The sequence below is a fragment of the Macaca nemestrina genome, chromosome 8 (assembly GCF_043159975.1).
Source record: "Macaca nemestrina isolate mMacNem1 chromosome 8, mMacNem.hap1, whole genome shotgun sequence".
NCBI lineage: Eukaryota > Metazoa > Chordata > Mammalia > Primates > Cercopithecidae > Macaca > Macaca nemestrina.
In genome coordinates this window covers 45,979,791-45,999,450 of record NC_092132.1, presented here as the reverse complement: position 1 = coordinate 45,999,450, position 19,660 = coordinate 45,979,791, and the positions used below count along the sequence as shown (strand labels likewise).

The 19,660-nt window shown below is 35.2% G+C and overlaps 1 protein-coding gene across 9 annotated transcripts in view; it reads left to right on the top strand.

Annotated features, from left to right (window-relative positions):
- LOC105476071 (vacuolar protein sorting 13 homolog B) overlaps nt 1-19,660 on the top strand; it is an 859,286-nt gene that overhangs the window by 424,876 nt on the left and 414,750 nt on the right. For all 9 annotated transcript variants that reach the window (XR_003016738.2, XM_011731700.3, XM_011731704.3 and 6 more), the window contains one exon: nt 15,574-15,794. Coding sequence is in view for 8 of the 9 variants with exons in the window: in XM_011731700.3 (XP_011730002.2) it covers nt 15,574-15,794 (221 nt within the window). In the remaining variant the exon portion in view is untranslated. The remainder of the gene's footprint in view (nt 1-15,573; nt 15,795-19,660) is intronic.

Below are 19,660 nucleotides of genomic sequence, written 5' to 3'. Positions count from 1 at the left end.
CAACACCTCTGAGCAGATGGATTTCTACACTATGTTTAAAGAGGTTTGTTTTTTCTTCTTTGAATGAATTGCCTGTGACTTTTGTAAAATATTTTGACAGAAATGGAATATTGAGATCATTTATAAATTAAAACTTTGCTGTTGTTGGATTTAGTGAGTTTTAATAGAAACTGTTGTGAAAATTATTTAGCATTTATGAAAAACACAGGGGCTGCTTTTTCATGTAATTCTTGTTCACCTTAGTGGTTTATATGTATTGTTCCATTCTAGGTTTTTTAAGTCATAGTTTTATAATCATAATTTCCACTTGTTCTGAAAGATGATGATGTACTGTTAAAATTATTTTCTTTCCAATTTCACTTAGTGTGTTTGACTTTAATCCTCAAACTGTGTATGCAAATAGGATTCCTTCGGGAGAAAAGGAAGCTCAGAAACTAACTTCTAATTTGTTTTTGATGATGATTTTTTAAATGAATTTCTTGGGAACAATCATGTATGTATTAGTAGTAAAATTAAGCTGTTGTACTACCTAAATATACTTAATATAATTGCTGTAGACATTATTCTTCTGTAAGTAGCTCACATTCAGCCTTCTTTGTCATTTATTTTGTTATGGGTTCTATAGCTTTTAAAGGCTGAAAAGGAACATCACCCTATTTATTCCTTGCTTATCAGTTTTGCATTTCCCAATCTCCTCCCTCTCCCCACCACACTTATTTTAAATACCAAACCAATATGGCAGACCTAACATGCTGTCATATTTTTCCTGATCACATTTTTAGACTTTATTTTTTTAAAGCAGTTTGAGGTTCATAGCAAAATTGAGAGGAGGGGACAGAAATAACTCATATATCCCCTGCTCCTAAACCTGCACAACCTCTCCAATTCAGTACTGATGAACCTACAGGGATACATAATTGTCACCCAAAATCTGTAGTTTACTAGAGGACTCACTCTGGGTGTTGTACATTCTATGGACTTGGAGAAATATATAATGACATGTATCTGTCATTATAGTATCATGCATAATATTTTTACTGCCCCCAAAACCACCTGTGCTCAACATACTCATTTCTTAGCCCCTACAATGATATTTTCCCTGTCTCCATAGCTTTGTCTTTTTAAGAATGTCATATAATTGGCATCAAACAGTATATAACTTTTTCGTATAGGATTCTTTGACATAGTAATTTACATTTTTGCTTCTTCCATGTATTTCCATGGCTAGATAGATTTTAATTTTTTGAGACAGGGTCTCACTCTGTCACCCAGGCTAGAGTGCAGTGGTACGATCATAGCTCACTGCAGCCTCAACTCCTGTACTCAAGTAATTATCCTGAGGAGGACTATTTGCTACCTCACCTGGCTAAATTTTTTTGTTTTTAAATTTTTGTAGAGACAGGGTCTTGCTGTGTTGCATAGGGTGATCTCTAACTCCTGGTCTCAGGTGGTCCTCCATCTTGGCCTCCTAAAACACTGGGATTACAGGTGTGAGCAGTGGCACCTGGCCGATAGCTCATTTCTGTTGTGCTAATATTTAATTGTCTGAATGTACTACAGTTTATCCATTCATGTGTGAATAGACATCTTGGTTGCTTCCAAGTGTTGGCAATTTTAAATAAAGTTGCTATATTCCTCCATCTGCAGGTTTTTGTGTGAACCTATGTTTCCAGCTTCTTTCGACAAATACTAAGGTACATACATGATTGCCAGATCGTATGGTAAAAATGTTTAGTTTGGTAGTATACCACCAAACTGTCTTCGTTTTGCATTCCCACCAACAATGAGTGGGAATCCCTGTTGTTGCACATACTCACTAGCATTTGGTGTTCTGAATTTTGGCCATTCTGATAGGTATGTAGTGGTATCTAAATGCTGTTTAAATTTAGTTTCCTGATGACATGTTCTGTGAAGCATTTTTTCATATGCTTATTTGCCATCTATATATCTTTGATTGATGGGTCTGTTAAGGTCTTTGGCCCATTTTTAAAAATAGGCTTTGCTTATTGTTGAGTTTTAAGAGTTCTTTGTATATTTTGGGTAACAGTCCCCTATCAGATGTTTTGGCAAATATTTTCTCCCAAATTTGCTTTTCTTTTTGTTCTCTTGAGTGTTTTTGTTTGCAGAAATTTTTAATTTTAGTAAAGTCCAGATTATCAGTTCTTTCTTTAATGGATCAAGCATTTGGTGTTACATGTAAAAAGTCATCAAAAAGTCAAGGTTATCTAGATTTCCTCCTGTTATCTTCTAGGAGTTGTATAGTTTCGTGTTTTACATTAGGTCTTGTACTAGTTTGTTCTTGCATTGCTATAAAGAAATACCTGAGACTGTGTAATTTATAAAGAAAAGAGGTTTAATTGGCTCACAGTTCTGCTGGCTGTACAGGAAGCATGGTGGCATCTGCTTTGCTTCTGGGGAGGCCTCAGGAAACTTACAATTATGGCAGAAGACAAGCAATAGCCAGCACTTCACACGGCTGGAGCAGGAGGAGGAGAGGGAGGGTGGAGGGTGGTTTCACATACTTTTAAACAGCCAGCTCTTACTGAAGTATAATTTATATAATGTAACATTAACACTTGTAAGTATACAATTCTGTTATTTTTATTAAATTTATTAAGATGTATAACCATGACCATAATACAGTTTTAGAACATTTCCATCATCCCAAAAGTTTTCTTGTGTCCTTTGTAGTTGATCCCTGCTCCTACCTACAGCCCTAGGCAACCCTGATCTTCTTTCTGTCCGTATAAATTTGCCTTTCCTGGACATTTTAATACACTGGAATCATACAATAGATAGTCTTTTGCATCTGGCTTCTTTCACTTAGTGTAACATTTTGGTATTCTTCCATGACGTAACATGTATCATAGTTTGTTCCTTTTTATTGCTGAGGAGCATTCCGTTGTGTGATAATGCTACATTTTATTTATCAACTCACCAGTTGATATATATTCTACTTTTTGCCTATAGTGAATAACGCTGTTACGTACATTTGGGTACATGTGTTTGTATGGACAAATGTAACTGATCATTGATAGAGTCTTTACAGTGGAATTATTGGGTTGAATGGTAAATTTATGTTGAACAGTTAAAGAAACTCCCAAATCACTTTCTAAGTGTTTACACCGTTTTACATTCTTATGCTCGATTTGTTAGGGTTTTACTTTCTACATATCCTTACCAACACTTGGTATTTTAGCCATTCTGATGGAGATACATATAGTGATATCTTATTGTGGTGTCAATTTGCATTTTGTAATGACTTATAATGTTTCATGTTTTTCATGTATGTAATAATTTATATACCTTCTTTAATGAAATGTCTATTCAAATCATTTTCCCATTTTAAAGTTTTCGTCTTATTTTTGAGTTCTAAGAGGTTTTTTTTTAATATATTCCAACTGTCTTTTTTTCTGATATATGCTTTGCTAGTGTTTTCTTCCTGGCTGTGTGGCTGTGTGGCTGTGGCTTTTCCTTTCTTTTTTTTATTTTTTGAGATGGAGTCTCACTCTGTTGCCTCAGCTGGAATGCAGTGGCACAATCTTGGCTCACTTCAGCCTCCGCCTCCTGGGTTCAAGCGATTCTCCTGCCTCAGCCTTTCAAATAGCTGGAATTATAGGCATGAGCCACCATGCATGGCTAAATTTTGTATTTTTAGTAGAGATGGGGTTTCACCATGCTGATCTGTCTGGTTTCAAACTCCTGGCTTCAAGAGATCTGCCCGCCTCGGCCTCCCAAAGTGCTGGAATTACAGGCATGAGCCATCACGCCCAGCGTGATGAGAATCTGGTTATAAGAATCTAATCTTTTCATTTTCTTTTCTTTTCTTTTTTTTTTTTCGAGACGGAGTCTCGCTCTGTCGCGGCCCAGGCTGGAGCGCAGTGGCCGGATCTCAGCTCACTGCAAGCTCCGCCTCCCGGGTTTACAGCCATTCTCCTGCCTCAGCCTCCGGAGTAGCTGGGACTACAGGCGCCCGCCACCTCGCCCGGCTAGTTTTTTGTATATTTTTTAGTAGAGACGGGGTTTCACAGTGTTAGCCAGGATGGTCTCGATCTCTTGACCTCGTGATCCGCCCGTCTCGGCCTCCCAAAGTGCTGGGATTACAGGCTTGAGCCACCGCGCCCGGCTCATTTTCTTAATAGTTACTTTTGAAGCATAAACATTTAAAATTCGTTGAAATCTATTTTGTCAATTTTTCTTTCTTTTATGAATTGTGCTTTTGGTATCATTGTCTTAGCTCTTACATTTAGATCTATGATACATTTCAAGATAATTTTGCTTATAATGTGAAATAGGGTCTAAGTTCATTTATTGCATGTTGATATTACAATTGTCACATTACTATTTGTTTAAAAGACTATCGTTTCTCCACTGAATTGTCTTGGCATCTTTGTTGTAAATCAGTTTATCATTAATATAATTTATTCCCCCTGGACTCTTACTTCTGATCCATTGATATAAATGCTTGTCCTGGTGTCTGTATTATAGTCTTGATTACTGAAATGTCAAAGTAAGTTTGGAAATTAGGTCATGTAAGTCAGAGGTCCCCAACCCATGGGACATGGACTGGTGAGTGGTGGGTGAGTAGGCATTACCACCTAAGTTCTGCCTCCTGTGAGATCAGTGACAGCATTAGATTCTCATAGGAGTGTGAACCGTGCATACGAGGGATCTAGGTTGCGTGCTCCTTATGAGAATCTAACTAATGCCTGATGATCTGAGGTGGAACAGTTTCATCCCCAAACCACCCCCTAACCCCAGAACATGGAAAAATTTTCTCCACAAAACCAATCCCTGGTGTCAAAAAGGTGGGGGCCGCTGATATAAGTCATCCAACTTTCTTCTTCTGTTTTGAAATTATTTTGTCTGTGTTTTTCATGTTTTATAAAAATTTTGACATCTGTTTATCAATTTCTATAAAAAGAGACTGCTAGAATTTTGGTAGGAATTGATTTTAATTTGTAGATCAAGTGGGAAAATTTGCCATCTTGACATTATTGAGTCTTTGGATCTGTGAACACAGAATGTTTATTTAGATCTTCAGAAATGTTTTGCAGATTTCAGTATACTAGTCTTATACTTCTTATGTTAAATTTATTCCTATGTATTTTACTTATTTGATGCTATTGTGATGGAATTATTTTCTTATTTTTCTTTTTGTGTTCTTTATTCCTGGTATATAAAAATACAGTTGAATTTTTTGTATTTTTCTTCTATCCTGAGACCTTGCTGAACTATGGTTTACTAGTTCTAGTTGTCTTTACTTTTTGTTCTCTGGGATTTTCAATATATTAAATCATGCCATATGTGAATAAAGACAGTTTTACTTTTTTCTTCATAATGTCTTGTGTAATTTTGCATAGAAATAGTGAGAGCAGACATCCTTGCTTTATTCCCAATCCTAGAGGGAAAGCATTCAGTCTTTCACCATTAAGAATGATTGTAGCTGTGAGTTTTTCAGAGATGCCCATCATCATTTTGAGAATGATCCCTTTTATTCCTAGTTTAATTGAGACCTTTTATTTATTTCTTTTTTTGAGACAGAGTCTCACCCTGTCTCCTAGACTGGAGTGCAGTGGCACAATCTTGGCTCACAGCAACCTCTGCCTCCTGGGTTCAGGTGATTCGCGTGCACCATCATGCCCAGCTAATTTTTGTATTTTTAGTAGAGACGGAGTTTCGGCATCTTGACCAGGTTTATTTTGAACTCCTGACCTCAAGTGATCTTCCCACCTTGGCCTCCCAAAGTGCTGGGATTATAGGTGTGAGCCATCACACCAGCCATTTTATTGAAACCTTTTAAAAAATCATGAATTGCTTGTTGATTTTATCAAAATTTTTTTGAATTTGTTGATATCATGTGGTTTCTATACTTTTTGCTGTTACTATTGTGTATTACATTAACCAATTCTATGTAATTAATTTTTATATATAATTAACAATCAATCATGTGAACCTAGTATTTCTCAACTATATCTCATTTGGTCATAGGGTGTTATCCTCTTTATATGGTGCTGGATATGATTTGCTATATTTTTAAAGGATTTCTGTATCCATGTTTATTAAGGGGTTTTAGTCTGTAAATTTCTTGTAGTGATTTCGTCTGCTTTTCATGTCAACTTAATGCTAGCCTCAAAGAATGAGTTTGGAAGTCTTTCATTCTGTCCTACTTTTGGAAGCATGTATGAGGGATTGACATTCTTTCCCTAAATGTTTGATACAGTTTACCAGTGAAGCCATGTGGAACTGGTAGAACTTTTTTCGATGAAAAGTTTTTAAATTAATAATTTAATTTCTTTGTTATAGGTCTATACAGATTTTCTTCCTTCTTTAGTCAGTTATGGTAAGTTGTATCTTTCTTTTTTTTTTTTTCTTTTGAGACGGACTCTTGCTCTGTCGCCCAGGCTGGAGTGCAGTGGCGTGATCTCAGCTCACTGCAGTCTCTGCCTCCTGGGTTCAAGCCATTCTCCTGCGTCAGCCTCCTGAGTAGCCGGGAATACAGGCACTCACCAACATGCCCAGCTAATTATTTTTAGTAGAGTTGGGGTTTCACCTATTGGCCAGGCTAGTCTCAAACTCCTGACTTCAGGTGATTTGCCCACTTTGGCCTCCTGAAGTGCTGAGATTACAGGCATGAGCCACTGTGCCCAACCGGTAATTTGTATCTTTCTAGAAAGTTATATATTCATCTTGAGTTATCTAATTTGTTGGCATAAAGCTGTTCTTAACATTCCCTTTTAATCTCTTTTACTTTTGAAGAGTTAATAATGATATTCTTTCATTCCTCATTCTGGTAATTGTGACTTATGCCTTTTTTCTGCATTAGTTAAGCTAAAAGATTGTCAGTTTGATAATCCATTAGAAATAACTTAATTTCATTGATTTTTTTCCTATCATTTTTCCTTTTCATTTCATTGGTTTCAGCTCTAATCTTTATTATTTTCTGTTTTAATAGCATTGTTTTTAGTTTTATTATTTCTCATCTTAAGGCTAAAGCTTTGATTATTGATTTGAGAAATTTATTCCCATATGATGTGGGCATTTAATGCTATAAATATCTCTTTAATCACTACTTAAGCTGCATCCCAGAAATTGTGATATATTTACATTTTTTATTTTCTTATTATTTTTTTTTTCTTAGACAGAGTCTCGCTCTGTCGCCCAGGCTGGAGTGCAGTGGCCAAATCTCAGCTCACTGCAAACTCCGCCTGCCGGGTTTATGCCATTCTCCTGCCTCAGCCTCTCGCCTTTTTTATTTTCTTTAAAGTATTTTGTTATTTTCCTTACGATTTCTTCTTTGGCCCCTGGGTTATTTAGAAATGTGTTGTTTAACTTCCAAATATTTCACAATTTCACAGATTTCTTTTTGTTGCTGATTTCTAATCTAATTCCATTGTGGTCAGATGATATACTTTATATGATGTTCATTCTTTTACATTTATTAAGACTTGTTTTAAGGTCTAGCATATGGTCTGTTTGGGAGATTGTTGCATAGGCACTTGAATGTGTATTCTGCAGTTCTTAGCTGCAGCATTTTATTAATATATATGCCAGTTACGTTGAGTTGGTTGATAAACCTGTTCATTTCTTCTGTCACCTTAATTGAGTTTCTAATTATTCTATCAATTATGGAGAGTGGGATATTTAAATCTTCAAGTGTTATTTTTTAGTTGTCTATTTTATCATTTAAATTCTGTCAGTTTTTGATTCATGTACAGTCATGAGTCAATATGTTCTGAGAAATGCATCATTATGCAATTTCGTTGTTGTGCAAACATAGCATATGCGTATACAAACCTAGATAACATAGCCTACTCTACATTTAGGCTATAGCCCATCTATGGTAAAACATATTGCTCTTAGGCTGCAAACCTGTACAGAATGGAACTGTACTGAATACTGTAGACAATTGTAAGTTTTGATAAGTATTAATTGTTAATAATGGCAAGTATTTTTTTTTATCTCAAATGTATCTAAACATAGAAAAGGTACAATAGAAGTATGGTATTAGAATCATATGGGACCACCATTGTATATGCAGTCTGTCACTAAGTGAAACATTGTTATGTAGCACATAATGTATTTTGAGATTCTGTTGTTAGATGTGTATGTACCTATAATTGTTAGGTTTTACTAAAAGTTGGCCCCGTTTATTATTATGAAATACCTGTCTCTGTAATACTTCTTGTCTTAAATTAGTTTCTATCTGTTATTAATTATAGCTACTTCAACTTTCTTATGGTTGTGGTTTAATAGTATACCTCTTTCCATCTTCTTACTTTAACTTAGTTTTGGTTTTGAATGAAAGTGTTTCTAGTTTAAACAGTATTTTGTTAATCTTGCTATTTAACGCAGTCTGACAATCTCTGATTTTTAAATGCGGCTTTTAACATTTTCATTTAGTGTAATAATAATATATTTGAACTCACTTGGTAATTTGCTATTCGTTGTCTGTTTTTCCTGCCTTTTTTGTTACTCTGTTCCCCTTTTACTACTTTATGTGCTTTGTATCTGTATTTTAGTGTACCATTTCATTTTCTCTATTCATTTTTTTACTATGTATATTTTTAATGGTGGCTCTGGGAACTGTATTATGACTTGAATTTACATTCTACCTCAGTTAAACTCCTAAATTAATTCTGGTGAATTATGGAAAATTTGTGCTAATTTATATCTAATCTTTATCCCCCTGTATTGACACATATATTATATCTACATGTAATATAACCCAATATTACAGTGTTATAAATGTTGTATATATTCAGTAGCATTTTCAAGTACTTAAGAGGAGAAATGACGAATACTGTATCTGTAGAGTCTTCATATAACCCAAATATTTGTTATATCCAGTGCTTTTCGTTTCTTTCTGTACATTGGAGTTAACACCTGAAAGATTGAAGGACAAGGTGTTTCTGGTAAGGAAGATCTGACACCATTAAATAATCTGAGTGCTTGTTTATGAGAAAATATCTTTGTTTCACTTTTAGTTTTGAAGGATAGTTTTACTGGATATAAAATTATTGGTTGACAGTTTTTTTTTTCCTTCCTTGGTAGTGTTACCAGTTTCCACTGATAGTATTGCTGAGTGTGGACATTGTTCACCACTTCAAATCAAGTGACCTCTCTTTGATCATGGCAGCAATGCCACCAGTCCTCATAGCTTGCCTTGTAGAACCTCCTCTGTGGTAGAGATAGAAATGGCCTCATGCAAGAACATCACAGATTCTCACTTTTCTTATCCAAAGTTCAACAGTTCTTCAAGCATAAATGCTTTTCTCATTATTTTAATCCCAAAGTGCTGAAATGGTTGTGTTTTTTGTTAAATGTTGTATCAACTATATCTAGCTTTGCAGTTTATTTTTGGAAAGATGATTTTTTAAAAACTGCTTATTTGGCCATAACTGCAAGTCTAACCCAAATTCTCTTCTTTTCTCAAGCTACTTCATATATTACTAGTTGGTTTTGTTTTTTTTTTTTTTAAATATTTAGCCTGGAAATGATTGCATTTCACTGTCTCCTTAGATTGGCCCCATTACAAGTAAGGAAATGCAATGCATTGTGACCTATGCAGAAAGAATTACTGGTGACTGCTTTATACTGAAGACAACTGTGGGTGTGGTAGGCAGAGTTTGTGCAATGAATAGCACAAATGTATAATTACATACTCTCTCAGATTTTCATTTTCATGAAATGAAGTCCAGCTTTGGATCTTTCCAACTCTGTGACATCTGAGGTTTTCTTCTTACGTTCCTGACGATATTTAGGAAAAATTACTTCTGACTTTCATTAATGATTTTGCAAGCTTTTCTAACTTATTTAATGTCTTTCCATTCCTTATAGTAGCTATGACAATTTTTTTTTTTTTACCAATTTCTTTAAGATTATCTAATTGTTTTCCCTACTCAACAGGCAACCTTCATATTACTTCAGTGGAAGCGAGTGAAAGCATTGACAGTTTCTCACCCAGACCCATCGAATTCCTAATAAAGAGCCTTTGCAATTATCAGAGAATATTTCTCTTCCAAATAGTTCCACAGTTCACTCTTCGAAGAATTCCACTTTCTCATAGAGACCTTACTAGAGTATGGTATCTTAAAATGACACCACCATCAACTGGTGTCCCATTACCCTGCTAATTGTTCTCCAGAGCTTTTATCAACATTGACGTACTAAATATCAGTTGATTAATAGTTGATTATCTTTCTACCACTAGAATGCAAGCTCTATGAAAACAATGAGTGTGCATTGCTCAGTGCTGTGTCCCTAGATCCTAGAATGAGGTCACATAATTTTAACTCAGAATATTTGTTCAACAAAAGAATCTACCTTACTAGAAGCAATCCTTATACTGCCGCCAATGCTTAAGACCCAGCCATTTTTACTCATTCATTCCCCTCCCTCCCTCCCTCCCTCCCTCCCTCCCTCCCTTCCTTCCTTCCTTCCTTCCTTCCTTCCAATTTCCTTTCTTTCAACTTCCTAACTTTCCCTTCCTCCCTCCCTCCCTCCCTCCCTCCATCTCTTTCTTTTGTGTACTATATGCTATGCACTGTATTTTTAGAGAACTTGCTTATAAACTCTTTATTTTCCCCATGTTGGCATGTAAGAATATCAAGATATCTTTTCACCTTATCCAATCAGGACAAAACCTTTTAGCTGTCAAATCAAATAGAACTTTTTAAAATTCTTGACATCATTGCTTGATTCCTTCTTGAATACCTTCCTAACTTCTGGATAACCACTCTCTTTTGGTTTTCTGTGGATCTTGGCCATTCTTTCTGAACATTCTTCATGGGTTCTTTTTCCCTTTCCTCTGCCTTTCTCTCAAACACAGGTATTCTTCCTATGTACAGCTTTCCTAAACTTTAGCTATCATCTTTCACTGATAGTTTACAAATCTGTAAGATTTTCACATGCCTGACTTCTTTATTCTTTTCTTATATGCCCAGATACCCATTTTAGCTATACCTGTACTAATGTTAAGGACTGAATATTTGTGTTCCCTCAAATTCATATGTTGAGCCCTTAACATCCAATGTGATGGTTAGGAGGTGAGGCATTTAGGAGGTATTTAGGTTTCTGTGACATCACGAGATTGGAGCCAGTGGGATTAGTACCTTAAGAAGAAAAGGAAGAAATACCAGAATTTCCTCTCTCTCTGTCATGTGAGAACACAGCAAGAAGGTTATCTAATTGTTTTCCAGCTTCAGAGAGTGTTCTTACCAGGAACCAAATCTGCCAGCACCTTGATGCTGGAATTCCCAGAACTCTTAGAGATGAATGTCTATTGTTTAAGTCACTAGTCTATGGTATTTTGTTATACCAGCCTCTGCTGACCACAAGACAGCTATCCATTCCATGGCACTGATGTTACTGATAGGATCTTGTCTTATAGAGTAGTAGGAGTCTTCAATACCAATTTACCCTAAGTCACACATTGTTATAATATTCACATTTTTAGCAAAACTATAGGGTAACTACTAATACCTTTGTTGTCTGAAGGGCAATGCTATTCTTTTCAGTCCCTTCTTCTTTTAAAAGCAGTGATTATTCTAGTTTTGCATCGTTTACTATTGAAATAATGTTTTAGACAATCTTAGAGGATTGTATTTCTTTATGAATAATGAAATGTTGATGAACAAGTCATGATTAAACCAGTAATGACTTTCAGAAGTAAATAATAGTTTTATTAGTAACATGGATTTCTATATGTAAAAGATTTTTCACAAATTTGAAATCAATTATCTTATTACTATCATGATTATTATATTTTGTACATGCAATACATTTCATATTTCCTACAAAACAGTATTCCAAATGTAGAATCTTAGTTACAGCACAAATAAAACTGTAGGTTGCTCATTTTCATTTCCTTTCTTTCTATGCCTTTCAACTGTCTTCCTCTTCTGTGAAGATGGGCTAGATATCATTTATAATGTCTTGATTTTTTTTGAAGTATCTATTACTTAAATTAACATCACTTAGAATTAACAAACACTTTATCTTAACTGTCTATTTTATTTTATTTTAAGATGGAGTTTCGCCCTTGTTGCTCAGGCTGGAGTGCAATGGCATGATCTTGGCTCACTGGAGCCTCTGCCTCCCATATTCAATAGATTCTCCTGCCTTAGCCTCCTAAGTAGCTGGGATTACAGGCATGCGCCACCACACCTGGCTAGTCTTTTTGTATTTTTAGTAGAGACAGGTTTTCTCCATGTTGGTCAGGCTGGTCTTGAACTCCTGACCTCAGGTAATCTGCCTACCTCGACCTCTCAAAGCGCTGGGATTACTGGTGTCAACCACTGCTCCCGGCTTTAACTGTCTTTAAATAAGTTAAGTGCTAACTAGTTTGGGCTAACACTCTCAGCAATTTTGGCCTATTTAAATTTGTAGTACATCTTTCTCTCAAGTGTTACACTCACAATAGGTGGTAGAATGTTCCTGGTTATACTAGTTCATATTTGAAATACAAACCTGCCTGAGTCTTACTGGTTTGTTGACTGTAAGAGAAAAAACTGGGAGAAGAGGAAGGCATTTTTTTGTTGTTGATGCTTTTGACAAACATTCAGTGACTAAGGTAATGAAAACAAGGAAAACTGAGGAAAGTGTCTCCAACATTGACCAACATTCTTTCTGCATTTGCTAAATGGATATTTGTAAGGTGACTCAAACTGGCCTCAAGTACATACACTTTTTTTCTGTAGTAGAGTGTTTTTTGAAAGGGAAAGACTGATTATCTTTCCAGAATATTGATTCCTCAAAAAAGATTGGGATCATAAATTATGTTTCTGTGATCAGGATTTGTATAGTCACTGTTCATTAACCGCAACATTGACAAAAACTTTTTTTTTAATATCTATATTATTAAAATTATTTTTGTGTCGTGTAAACTATAATCTTCTGATTATAGCATGGTGTAAAATCGGCAACATGTGATACAATATAAAGAAATCCACTGTAATTTTCTTTTTAAGTTTCACTCAATTGTAAGTTAATATGTTCCTTTGGGGACCTCCTTCCTGCTCCACCCCTTGGCGTTGACACATGTAACGCATAGTCTCACTGATTGTTCTTTATTTATTCAATTTGTCCCAAAGCTTTCTGTCATATTCACTTTCTTTCACATTATTTGTTCCGAATTACATCAGTGTTTGGTTATCATTTTCTTGAGAATTGTTTTGTTTGTATTCTTTTCTCTAATGATAATATAGAGGGGTAACAAATTCACATACAAATGGGATTCTCAATGTTCCTGCTTTGTTCTTTTTTTATTATTCTTTAGACATTTTGTTTGAAAATGTTTAAATTCTGCCAGCAATATTTTCTCTGAAACAAAAGACTTAGATTATAGCATTACAACTTTCCAAGTACAATAAAAATCTTAATCTCGAAGGTCAGCCCAGATTGATAGAAAACTACGTGAAGTTCTCAGAATAGTATGTGGTTCTGGCCAGTCATGGATGTCTGAACATATTTTATGGAGTACCCAGAACATTATTTTGCCAGTATTATAAGTCGATAAGGTATTTTTATTGTGGTGTGTGTGTATGAAAGGAGTACTTGTGCAATTAATGTGTTTTGTGAATTTTTCTCATAGTGGGAAATTGTGGAATTTTTATCATTGTATGTTAACATCTCATCTTCTAGGTATAGTGTGCTTTTTAAAACAATCTGTATGCTAAATAAATGGACATTAAGTAGTACCTTAAAATGTGTATTTTTTTTTTTTAGGAGTTAGAGTATGATATGCCCAATTTCAATTTCTTAATCTGATTCCAAAGAAGCAGCAGAAATATAACTGTGATAGTACCAGTGTTATTTGAGATTTTTAAAAATTTAACAAATTTAAATTTCGTGCTCTTACATCCAACATAACCACCATTTAGCATTTCTTGGATAAAATAAGGTTTGAAAAAATATATATAGCTCACTACCAGCTTTAAAATATGTAATCTGAAATCATTCCAAAATATTTTAAGACAAATTTGGCAGAGCCTTTATTTTTAAATAGCATGGAATTTGATGTAGGTTTTAAAATAATTTTAGAATTAGTTACAGATGATTTAGTTTGTCGTTCTTCCTAGGGGGAAAAATATTTTAAATCTTAAGACAGGCAAAGTACCATAGTGCTGACCACATATTATGCAGTTATCATTGTTTCCAGACAAGTTATTGTGAACTATGTTGCTAGGTTTATTTTATTATGCAAGTCTCAATTTCAAAGTTTCTAATTTTATGACAATTTTATTAACTATATTTGGTCAAGACATTTTTAATATTCAGACTTATAAGAATGTATCTTCTGGTACCTACTGAGTATTGAATATATATTTAGATTCCTCTAAAATATTTATAGTATCATCTACCTAGTAATTCACTTGGTATTTTTTCTTCAGTGAAAAAACAAGGTAAGACTACAAGTGCAGTGTGATCTCTGATCTAATCTCTGCCTGGGCACATCCATCCCCCATAGGGGGAAAAATATATATGAAGGAAATATAATTAAGTGTTAATAATATTTATTATTGGGAGTGGCAAGATAGAAGGTAAATTATGAATGGTTTTGATATTTTCTTCTTACATAATTTCCAAAATTATCTGCAGTATGGTGTCTATTACCTCTCTAATTAGAAAATAAATGTCCTCAATTTGTTCTAACTTAATTGAATTACTAAAAATGATGTTCGTGTTATACTCTCTGTACTGACAAACACTAGTAGAATTGTAAAGTCCAAAATACAAATGATATCAAATTGATATCACCATAATAAATGTTTAAAAATATTCTAATGCTAAATGGACTTTTAAAAGTTCAAAATTACTTTCCTATATTTATAAGAAATAAATGGCTTTATCTCAAAAGTTTATATTAATAAATTAATCTTACCTGAGATAAGTTAGTAAAAGCTCAAAGTATAGAAAGGGAATTTTGCTTTTAATCCTGAAGTTTATGAATGCCAATTTTTTTATCAAGTGCATTTTAATTAAAAATAGCTCAAATGTAAGAATAATCTAGGGAACATATCAAAATTCATGCTGGTTCGTACCATCAGAGGTTTTGATTAAGAAAGTCTAAAGTCCTAGGAACCTCTATTTTAAACCAGCATCCCACATGATTCTGATGCAGGTGATCCAACAGACCATATTAGATTGTTTATTCTCTTCCTTTCTCATTCCATGGCAAGATCTATGGTCATTTTCAGTACCGTAGATAAAACCTTCCATTTACGTAATTTGATCTGTTTTCTCTGGCCTCCAAGGTATGGCGCATTCGTCCCCAACAGTTTCACGATACAACAAACTAGGGTAAGGGAAGAAGTTGTTAGAACTTTTATTTTTAATTTTATCCCATATATTTAATTTATATTAATGTATGGTTCGTAGTGTATATAATTACTGAAAGAATTTTAAGTAGCTTGTATATTGTTTAGCACTTTGGTCTCAGGAAAACTATTTTCACTTTGTATGATGGAGTATTAGTCATAAATGTTAAATGTTTTACATTTTACTGTCAAGTGAAAATTAATTGTGTTTTTGTTTGTGTGCTTCCTTATTCCCTTTTGTCCCCTATATCAGGTGATGCTTTTCCTTGGACGATCAGCTTACATCATTTCAGCATATATACCCTTCTTGGAAAACAAGTGACACTTTGCCTAGTGGAACCTATGGGTTGCACCTCCACTCTAGCTGTCACGTCTCAAAAATTACTTGCTACGGGACCTGATACACGACATTCATTTGTTGTCTGTCTCCATGTTGACCTAGAGTCACTAGAGATAAAATGCTCTAATCCCCAGGTTGGTACATTTGATTTATGAAAGGAAATTTAAAGTAATGTGATTTAAAAGCAATTGTTATCCTTTTTGTTGAAGGGTTTCTCTTCTCTTAAGTATCCTAAATTATTTTTAACTTGGCCATCAAGATCAGGGTGGTTAGATTAAGAATTGCTTTGAAGCTCTCTCAAGTTGTGTAATTTAAACTCTTCTGAAAATGTAATGGTGGCAGCACAAATGTATCTTTTGGCCGATGGCATGAAATCAGTTGCAGATGTAATGTTTTTAAACACTGAAGAACTATTTTACTGTTAAACTGGAAGAGTTTGTTGAACTGATCAAATGTAATTTTCATTCAGATTCTCACTCAGAACTTCTTTGCTTATGATGCAATATTTTTAAAAAGAAAAAGATTTCAGTTGTCATAGACCAATCATGCTGTATCTTGTAATTTTACAGTTTAATGTGAATTCAGATCACCTGTGTTTACACAAATAATTAGTTGCATACAATGTAGCACTTGTTTACTTAACCTCAAATAGACTGTGTTATATTTTCTCTGTAGATTGTCAAAGCTGAATACTATTTAGAGTTATATTTTAAAATAATCCTTTTTAGAAGATTATTGGACACTCTAGGTCAATAGTGATAAATTTATATTTAACGTAGCATTAATTGTTATAAGCCAGTTTTTAAAGAGTGTTTTTTTAAGTAGGTTCAACTTAGTTGAGCTTGATGGCACATGCCTGTAGTCCCAGCTACTCAGGAGGCTGAGGCAGGAGGATCACTTGAGCCCAGAAGTTAGAGGCTGTGGTGTCCTATGATTGCACCTGGGAGTAGCCACTGCACTCCAGCCTGGGCAATAAAGCAAGACTCTTTCTCTCAAAATTTTTTGTTTTGTTTTAATTCACTTTTTAAAAAATTTTATTTTATTTATTTTTTTTTATTATTATACTTTAAGTTCTAGGGTACATGTGCACAATGTGCAAGTTTGTTACATATGTATACTTGTGCCATGTTGGTGTGCTGCACCCATCAACTCATCAGCACCAATCAACTAGTCATTTACATCAGGTATAACTCCCAATGCCGTCCCTCCCCCCACGCCCCTCCCCATAATAGGCCCCGGTGTGTGATGTTCCCCTTCCCAAGTCAAAGTGATCTCATTGTTCAGTTCCCACCTATGAGTGAGAACATGCGGTGTTTGGTTTTCGGTTCTTGTGATAGTTTGCTGAGAATGATGGTTTCCAGCTGCATCCATGTCCCTACAAAGGACACAAACTCATCCCTTTTTATGGCTGCATAGTATTCCATGGTGTATATGTGCCACACTTTCTTAATCCAGTCTGTCACTGATGGACATTTGGGTTGATTCCAAGTCTTTGCTATTGTGAATAGTGCCACAATAAACATACGTGTGCATGTGTCTTTATAGCAGCATGATTTATAATCCTTTGGGCATATACCCAGTAATGGGATGGCTGGGTCATATGGTATTTCTACTTCTAGATCCTTGAGGAATTGCCATACTGTTTTCCACAATGGTTGAACTAGTTTACAGTCCCACCAACAGTGTAACAGTGTTCCTATTCCTCCACATCCTCTCCAGCACCTGTTGTTTCCTGACTTTTTAATGATTGCCATTCTAACTGGTGTGAGATGGTATCTCATTGTGGTTTTGATTTGCATTTCTCTGATGGCCAGTGATGATGAGCATTTTTTCATGTGTCTGTTGGCTGTATGCATGTCTTCTTTTGAGAAATGTCTGTTCATCTCTTTTGCCCACTTTTTGATGGGGTTGTTTGTTTTTTTCTTGTAAATTTGTTTGAGTTCTTTGTAGGTTCTGGATATTAGCCCTTTGTCAGATGAGTAGATTGCAAAAATGTTCTCCCATTCTGTAGGTTGCCTGTTCACTCTGATGGTAGTTTCTTTTGCTGTGCAGAAACTCTTTAGTTTAATTACATCCCATTTGTCAATTTTGGCTTTTGTTGCCGTTGCTTTTGGTGTTTTAGACATGAAGTCCTTGCCCATGCCTATGTCCTGAATGGTACTACCTAGGTTTTCTTCTAGGGTTTTTATGGTATTAGGTCTAACATTTAAGTCTCTAATCCATCTCGAATTAATTTTCATATAAGGAGTAAGGAAAGGATCCAGTTTCAGCTTTCTACTTATGGCTAGCCAATTTTCCCAGCACTATTTATTAAATAGGGAATCCTTTCCCCATTTCTTGTTTTTCTCAGGTTTGTTAAAGATCAGATAACTATAGATGTGTGGTATTATTTCTGAGGACTCTGTTCTGTTCCATTGGTCTATATCTCTGTTTTGGTACCGGTACCATGCTATTTTGGCTACTGTAGCCTTATAGTATAGTTTGAAGTCAGGTAGTGTGATGCCTCCAGCTTTGTTCTTTTGACTTAGGATTGTCTTGGCAATGCAGGCTCCTTTTTGGTTCCATATGGACTTTAAAGCAGTTTTTCCCAATTCTGTGAAGAAAGTCATTGGAGGCTTGATGGGGATGGCATTGAATCTATTAATTACTTTGGGCAGTGTGGCCATTTTCACGATATTGATTCTTCCTATCCATGAGCATGGTATGTTCTTCCATTTGTTTGTATCCTCTTTGATTTCACTGAGCATTGGTTTGTAGTTCTCCTTGAAGAGGTCCTTTACATGCCTTGTAAGTTGGATTCCTAGGTATTTTATTCTCTTTGAAGCAATTGTGAATGGAAGTTCATTCCTGATTTGGCTCTCTGTTTGTCTGTTACTGTTGTATAAGAATGCCTGTCATTTTTGCATGTTAATTTTGTATCCTGAGACTTTGCTGAAGTTGCTTATCAACTTAAGGAGATTTTGGGCTGAGATGATGGGGTTTTCTAAATATACAATCATGTCATCTGCAAACAGGGACAATTTGACTTCTTCTTTTCCTAACTGAGTACCTTTATTTCTTTCTCTTGCCTGATTGCCCTAGCCAGAACTTTCAACACTATGTTGAATAGGAGTGGTGAGAGAGGGCATCCCTGTCTTGTGCCAGTTTTCAAAGGGAATGTTTCCAGCTTTTGCCCATTCAGTATGATATTGGCTGTGGGTTTGTCATAAATAGCTCTTATTATTTTGAGATACGTTCCATAAATACCGAATTTATTGAGCGTTTTTAGCATGAAGTGCTGTTGAATTTTGTGGAAGGCCTTTTCTTCATCTATTGAGATAATCATGTGGTTTTTGTCTTTGGTTCTGTTTATATGCTGGATTACATTTATTGATTTGCGAATGTTGAACCAGCCTTGCATCCCAGGGATGAAGCCCACTTGATCATGGTGGATAAGCTTTTTGATGTGCTGCTGGATCTGGTTTGCCAGTATTTTATTGAGGATTTTTGCATCGATGTTCATCTGGGATATTGGTCTAAAATTCTCTTTTTTTGTTGTGTCTCTGCCAGGCTTTGGTATCAGGATGATGTTCACCTCATAAAATGAGTTAGGGAAGATTCCCTCTTTTTCTATTCATTGGAATAGTTTCAGAAGGAATGGTACCAGCTCCTCCTTGTACTTCTGGTAGAATTCAGCTGTGAATCCATCTGGTCCTGGACTTTTTTTGGTTGGGAGGCTATTAATTATTGCCGCAATTTCAGAGCCTGCTATTGGTCTATTCAGGGATTCAGCTTCCTCCTGGTTTAGTCTTGGGAGGGTGTAAGTGTCCAAGAAATTATCCATTTCTTCTAGATTTTCTAGTTTATTTGCGTAGGGGTGTTTATAGTATTCTCTGATGGTAGTTTGTATTTCTGTGGGGTCGGTGGTGATATCCCCATTATCATTTTTTATTGCGTCTATTTGATTCTTCTCTCTTTTCTTCTTTATTAGTCTTGCTAGCGGTCTATCAATTTTGTTGAT